General features: G+C 39.2%; 2 protein-coding genes across 2 annotated transcripts; both read right to left on the reverse strand.

Annotated features, from left to right (window-relative positions):
- Window positions 1-728: 728 nt before the first annotated feature.
- On the reverse strand, window positions 729-2,290 carry LOC311492370 (C-X-C motif chemokine 10-like). The gene is made up of 4 exons (XM_084550633.1): window positions 1,720-2,290; window positions 1,277-1,406; window positions 1,100-1,180; window positions 729-986 (listed from the first exon to the last, which is right to left on the reverse strand). The coding sequence occupies exons 1-4, from the start codon at window positions 1,772-1,774 to the stop codon at window positions 893-895; spliced, it is 360 nt and encodes a 119-aa protein (XP_084406759.1). The 5' UTR covers window positions 1,775-2,290; the 3' UTR covers window positions 729-892.
- A 2,336-nt stretch (window positions 2,291-4,626) lies between these two features.
- Window positions 4,627-6,000, reverse strand: LOC311492526 (C-X-C motif chemokine 10-like). The gene is made up of 4 exons (XM_084550816.1): window positions 5,753-6,000; window positions 5,310-5,439; window positions 5,133-5,213; window positions 4,627-5,019 (listed from the first exon to the last, which is right to left on the reverse strand). Exons 1-4 carry the CDS (start codon window positions 5,805-5,807, stop codon window positions 4,926-4,928), a joined length of 360 nt encoding a protein of 119 aa, XP_084406942.1. The 5' UTR covers window positions 5,808-6,000; the 3' UTR covers window positions 4,627-4,925.

The raw sequence follows: 6,000 nt of genomic DNA on the forward strand, positions 1-6,000 counted from the left end.
AGCCTCTGTTTTTTCTAGGTTCTCACAATGGACTTGTCTTCTGCATATTGTAATTAAACACCCTGTGACATAAACTCAGGTGGTCAAATTTGTAGATTCTTACCCACATGGCCTCTAAATACTAAAGTAAGGGGCAGAATACGTTTTTGAAAATGAGAGATTTTGATATTTAAAAATGTCCAATAATGTCTTTTAACGTTTTTTTTTTATTTATTTTTTTTATTTTGTCCGTTATGGAGTTATGAGTTATGGGGTGTAGACTGATGGGAAAAATCATTCTAAATATCAAAATCTAAAAGGTGCAAAAAGCTTTAAGTGGCGCAGTGATGAGGTTTAGAAGAAGAGTTTCTGGAGTTTGCCTGCAGAAACTTTTAATATCCAGTTAAGATTCATTTTATTTCTGTCTAGGATACGTCTAACTGCTGAAGAGGGTTCATGTGTGAAAGTTTTAAAGTTCATGTGTACTTTGATATTTTACTCAAATGGTTTTCACATTCAGTTTGATGTCAACAATAAAGTATGTGTTTTGTTATCAGTTTAACCACATGAAGAATTCATTTGAATTACAACTTCTAATAACTCAGATAGTTTGGAGTATGGAAAACAGCACACCAGGAGGTCAGATATTAGAAAATATACAGTTGTGTTTATTTAAAATCAGATTTTATAACTTTCTAATACAAATACAAACTAGTTTACAGCAGAGGCCATATTTTATTTGAGTCAGTTTTAAAATCTTTCGTAGTTGGCTTAATATATATACAGTATATATAGGTGGAGACAAGGAATTGTCCACTGACAGCAATATGATCACTTACACCCACTTATTATATTTATGATTGTGAACAAGACAATAACAGTGTTTCAGTTCCGCTGCATCATCTTCACTGTCCTACATCTTGGATGTCGTGTGGAGTCTTGTGGAGTCTGACGTTGTAGTATGACCAGAAGCCGTCGTCATGCTCCCAGCTCCTTTCTTCTCATACCTGAATCAACATGTGATACTGTCAGTAATGAGCAGTCTGAAACATTCACACTAGTACTTCAGCTTGGAGACCCTGAGTATTCAGATTCAGTCAGAGCTGTAAAATGATCTTACTTGGATTTGTTTTTCAAAATCAGTTGTCCAAGGGGTGACAGAGGGTTGACACATTTTTCCTTATTTTCTGCTATTGTGATACTAAGAGAGAAGAAAGTGGCATGTTAGTGAGGAGCTGAAGAATGCAACAGAATGATGAGTCAATAATTCATAACTCAGTTGATCTCATGAACTCACATAATCTCCGTACGTGGACAGAAGATACTTGGGTAGTGAATGACTGGCTCAGCCCTGATCAGCCGTGGGCTCATCCTGCCGACGTAACTGTTCGAACACTTGCACTTGCTCGATGTGTTAGCTGGTTGCCCTGTGTGGTAAGAACAGACACAACCTTGTGATGAGATGATCTTTGTAGAGTCAGTCAGCAGCGAAACAGAACAGAACTTAAAGATGCTCGGCTTAAAATGGTCTGAAGAGTTCCCTCAACTCTTATAATATCATACACAATTATTAACAGAAGGCACAAACAAATATCCATCTGATTACAGTATTTTACTTAGACATGTAGCACCCACCTAGACCAGACCAGGCCCCCCCACCCCATAGCAATGACACTCCTTGATGGCAGCAGCCATCCTCCCCATACTGTATACTGACTATATAAATATATTGCACAGTACCTTGTACCCAGAAGACAAGCAGACAGGTGAAGAAGACGGTGACAGCTGAATTCATAGTTGTAGCTGTTGACAGGTTCTCTCTGGTCTCTTCAGTTCAGACTCTTGACTGATGCTGTATAGCAACGAGCAGTCGTCTCTTATAGAGAGAGATGGCAACGTCACGTGCCGCTGCACAACATGACACATTGGTTTCACTTTCCTGTATGCCTTTCACTTTCTTAGTTCCTTCCCTTTTACACCAACAAGCCTTTTTCCTAGAATCACTGACTCTTCTTGTCCAGAGATTCATTTTAGTCTTTAGAATGACTTCTTGGTTCTATTTGATATAAACAGTAAAGATAAGGAAATTATACTAATGGCAACTAACAAAACATCATGGTCTTATCATTAAGTAACACTTGGTAATCATGTCTTATTGAAAAAATAATGGGAAGATTTCAGCTGTAAAGATTCAAGGATGTAATAACACACTGTCATATTCTGTATCACCGATATGCTGGTTTGTTGTGTTGTATTATCAATGACAGAATAAAAAGCAGAGCTGAACATGTGTGTACTAAAAGTATAGTGGGTTATATTTGTTTGCACATTACATATGATAACTAAATAATGAGAAAATACTTGACTTAAGACGTTCAATAAGGGACTAAATCTGTAGTTTGAAAATCATCATCATCATCATCATCATAATAACAGGAATAATTCTTAGGGGAAATAATTGTATACATATTTTTGACGCACTGAAAATATTTCATATAAATCTGGAAATAATCAGAAGGCTTGAGGATTTAGGAACATTTAAAAACAAGAAGACAAGTAACATGACTCTGAACCATTGTCTAGGTCAGCAATTAAAGTGAAACACACTAGTGTCTTAGAGGTCTATGTACCTTTTGGTCTTTTCATGTTACTTTCAGACATGGGTATATATTGAGTTGTTACTGAATTTTTGCTTTAAAATACGAAGACAAATGTAGCAATTTGTTATTCTGAGAGCAGATATAGTCTGTGGGAGGAGCATCACTGAGGACAGTGCTGTGTAGAAAAATAAAGGAAAGATGTGTCGTGTAATGTCTCATAAACACAGGGACATTCAATTAAATTTTATTTACATAGCGTCAATAACAATACAAATCGTCACAAGACGCTTTACAAAACCCGGCCTGAAACCCCCAGAGCAAGCCTGAAGGCAACGGTGGCAAGGAAAAACTCCCTTTTAACAGGAAGAAACCTTGAGCAGAACCCAGCTCATATGGAGGGACCCATCTGCCTAAGGCCAGCCGGGTACAGACAGAAGAAAGAGAGAAGAGAACAGCAAGATAAACATACATCTGTCATAGATACATATATCTGACTAAAGTGTACATGTGGAATCTTATGATACAAACTGATGATGTTACATGACAGTCTGAAAATGTAAGAGGAATCACAGGCAGGTTGGAGAATTGTTCATTCAGGTAGGAGTGGATAACTGCAGGATTCCATGAAGACTGGGCAGGCTGATGAGACCACGACAACAGATGTAGTATAGAGCTCCACGGGAAACACACAACTCCAGGCCAGAGATACTCACAAGAAGAAGGAGGGGGGGGGGGGGGGGGGGGGGACACACACAGCAGTTAACATGCTATACAGTAATAGCATAGAATTGCATGACTAGTAGTAGATAGGAAATTAGAGGGCAAGAGCTCTGTGCCAGAGAAAAGAAAGTGGAGGATGCGAGAGAGGAGAGAGAAGAAAGAAGGAGGACATGTGTTTGGTGCATCGTCCCCCAGCAGCCTAGGCCTATAGCAGCATAACTAAGGGATGGTCCAGTCCAGTCCTAACTATAAGCTTGATCAAAAAGGAAAGTCTTAAGCCTGACCTTAAAAGTAGAGAGAGTGTCTGCCTCCTGAACCCAAACTGGGAGCTGGTTCCACAGGAGAGGAGCCTGATAGCTGAAAGCTCTGCCTCCCATTCTACTTTTTGAAATTCTAGGAACCACAAGTAGGCCTGCACTTTCAGACCCAAGTGATCTGTTGGGATGATATGGTACAATAAGGTCTTTAAGATACGATGGAGCTAGGCCTTTAAGGGCCTTGTATGTAAGGAGGAGGATTTTAAATTCTATTCTAGACTTTAAAGGGAGCCAGTGAAGAGAAGCTAAAACTGGAGTAATATGATCTCTCTTGCTAATTCCTGTCAATGCTCTTGCTGCGGCATTTTGAATCAACTGGAGGCTTTTTAAAGAGCTATTTGGACAGCCAGACAGTAATGAATTACAGTAATCCAGTCTGGACGACACAAATGCATGAACTAGTTTTTCAGCATCACTCTGAGACAGGATGTTCCTAATTTTGACGATATTACGCAGGTGAAAGAAGGCAGTCCTGGTTACTTGCTTTATGTGACATTTAAAGGACATATCCTCATCAAATATAACACCAAGGTTTTTCACAGTAGTACTGGAGGCCAAGGTAATGCCATCCAAAGACACCATGTGATTAGATAATGAATCTCTGAGATGTTTAGGACATCAGTCTATCAGTCACTTGTGTGTAGACAAAGCAGCCTTTGTTTTTTCTAGGTTCTCACAATGGACTTGTCTTCTGCATACTGTAATTAAACACCCTGTGACATAAACTAACATAAAACGCAGTGATGAGGTTTAGAAGAAGAGTTTCTGGAGTTTGCCTGCAGAAACTTTTATATCCAGTTAAGATTCATTTTATTTCTGTCTAGGATACGTCTAACTGTTGAAGAGGGTTCATGTGTGAAAGTTTTAAAGTTCATGTGTACTTTGATATTTTACTCAAATGGTTTTCACATTCAGTTTGATGTCAACAATAAAGTATGTGTTTTGTTATCAGTTTAACCACATGAAGAATTCATTTGAATTACAACTTCTAATAACTCAGATAGTTTGGAGTATGGAAAACAGCACACCAGGAGGTCAGATATTAGAAAATATACAGTTGTGTTTATTTAAAATCAGATTTTATAACTTTCTAATACAAATACAAACTAGTTTTACAGCAGAGGCCATATTTCATTTGAGTCAGTTTTAAAATCTTTCGTAGTTGGCTTAATATATATACAGTATATATAGGTGGAGACAAGGAATTGTCCACTGACAGCAATATGATCACTTACACCCACTTATTATATTTATGATTGTGAACAAGACAATAACAGTGTTTCAGTTCCGCTGCATCATCTTCACTGTCCTACATCTTGGATGTCGTGTGGAGTCTTGTGGAGTCTGACGTTGTAGTATGACCAGAAGCCGTCGTCATGCTCCCAGCTCCTTTCTTCTCATACCTGAATCAACATGTGATACTGTCAGTAATGAGCAGTCTGAAACATTCACACTAGTACTTCAGCTTGGAGACCCTGAGTATTCAGATTCAGTCAGAGCTGTAAAATGATCTTACTTGGATTTGTTTTTCAAAATCAGTTGTCCAAGGGGTGACAGAGGGTTGACACATTTTTCCTTATTTTCTGCTATTGTGATACTAAGAGAGAAGAAAGTGGCATGTTAGTGAGGAGCTGAAGAATGCAACAGAATGATGAGTCAATAATTCATAACTCAGTTGATCTCATGAACTCACATAATCTCCGTACGTGGACAGAAGGTACTTGGGTAGTGAATGACTGGCTCAGCCCTGATCAGCCGTGGGCTCATCCTGCCGACGTAACTGTTCGGACACTTGCACTTGCTCGATGTGTTAGCTGGTTGCCCTGTGTGGTAAGAACAGACACAACCTTGTGATGAGATGATCTTTGTAGAGTCAGTCAGCAGCGAAACAGAACAGAACTTAAAGATGCTCGGCTTAAAATGGTCTGAAGAGTTCCCTCAACTCTTATAATATCATACACAACTATTAACAGAAGGCACAAACAAATATCCATCTGATTACAGTATTTTACTTAGACATGTAGCACCCACCTAGACCAGACCAGGCCCCCCCACCCCATAGCAATGACACTCCTTGATGGCAGCAGCCATCCTCCCCATACTGTATACTGACTATATAAATATATTGCACAGTACCTTGTACCCAGAAGACAAGCAGACAGGTGAAGAAGACGGTGACAGCTGAATTCATAGTTGTAGCTGTTGACAGGTTCTCTCTGGTCTCTTCAGTTCAGACTCTTGACTGATGCTGTATAGCAACGAGCAGTCGTCTCTTATAGAGAGAGATGGCAACGTCACGTGCCGCTGCACAACATGACACATTGGTTTCACTTTCCTGTATGCCTTTCACTTTCTTAGTTCCTTCCCTTTTACACCAACAAGCC

The sequence above is a fragment of the Chelon labrosus genome, assembly GCF_963514085.1.
Source record: "Chelon labrosus genome assembly, chromosome: 9".
Taxonomy (NCBI): Eukaryota; Metazoa; Chordata; class Actinopteri; order Mugiliformes; family Mugilidae; genus Chelon; species Chelon labrosus.

Bases quoted from the DNA above. Each gene is read 5' to 3' on its own strand.
- LOC311492370 (XM_084550633.1), bottom strand. From the start codon at position 1,774: ATGAATTCAGCTGTCACCGTCTTCTTCACCTGTCTGCTTGTCTTCTGG. The intron at 1,407-1,719 runs GTACTGTGCAAT...CTTACCACACAG, and splicing joins GCTTGTCTTCTGGGTACAAG to GGCAACCAGCTAACACATCG. The intron at 1,181-1,276 runs GTGAGTTCATGA...CTTCTCTCTTAG, and splicing joins TGTCCACGTACGGAGATTAT to TATCACAATAGCAGAAAATA.
- LOC311492526 (XM_084550816.1), bottom strand. From the start codon at position 5,807: ATGAATTCAGCTGTCACCGTCTTCTTCACCTGTCTGCTTGTCTTCTGG. The intron at 5,214-5,309 runs GTGAGTTCATGA...CTTCTCTCTTAG, and splicing joins TGTCCACGTACGGAGATTAT to TATCACAATAGCAGAAAATA. The intron at 5,020-5,132 runs GTAAGATCATTT...ATGTTGATTCAG, and splicing joins ATTTTGAAAAACAAATCCAA to GTATGAGAAGAAAGGAGCTG.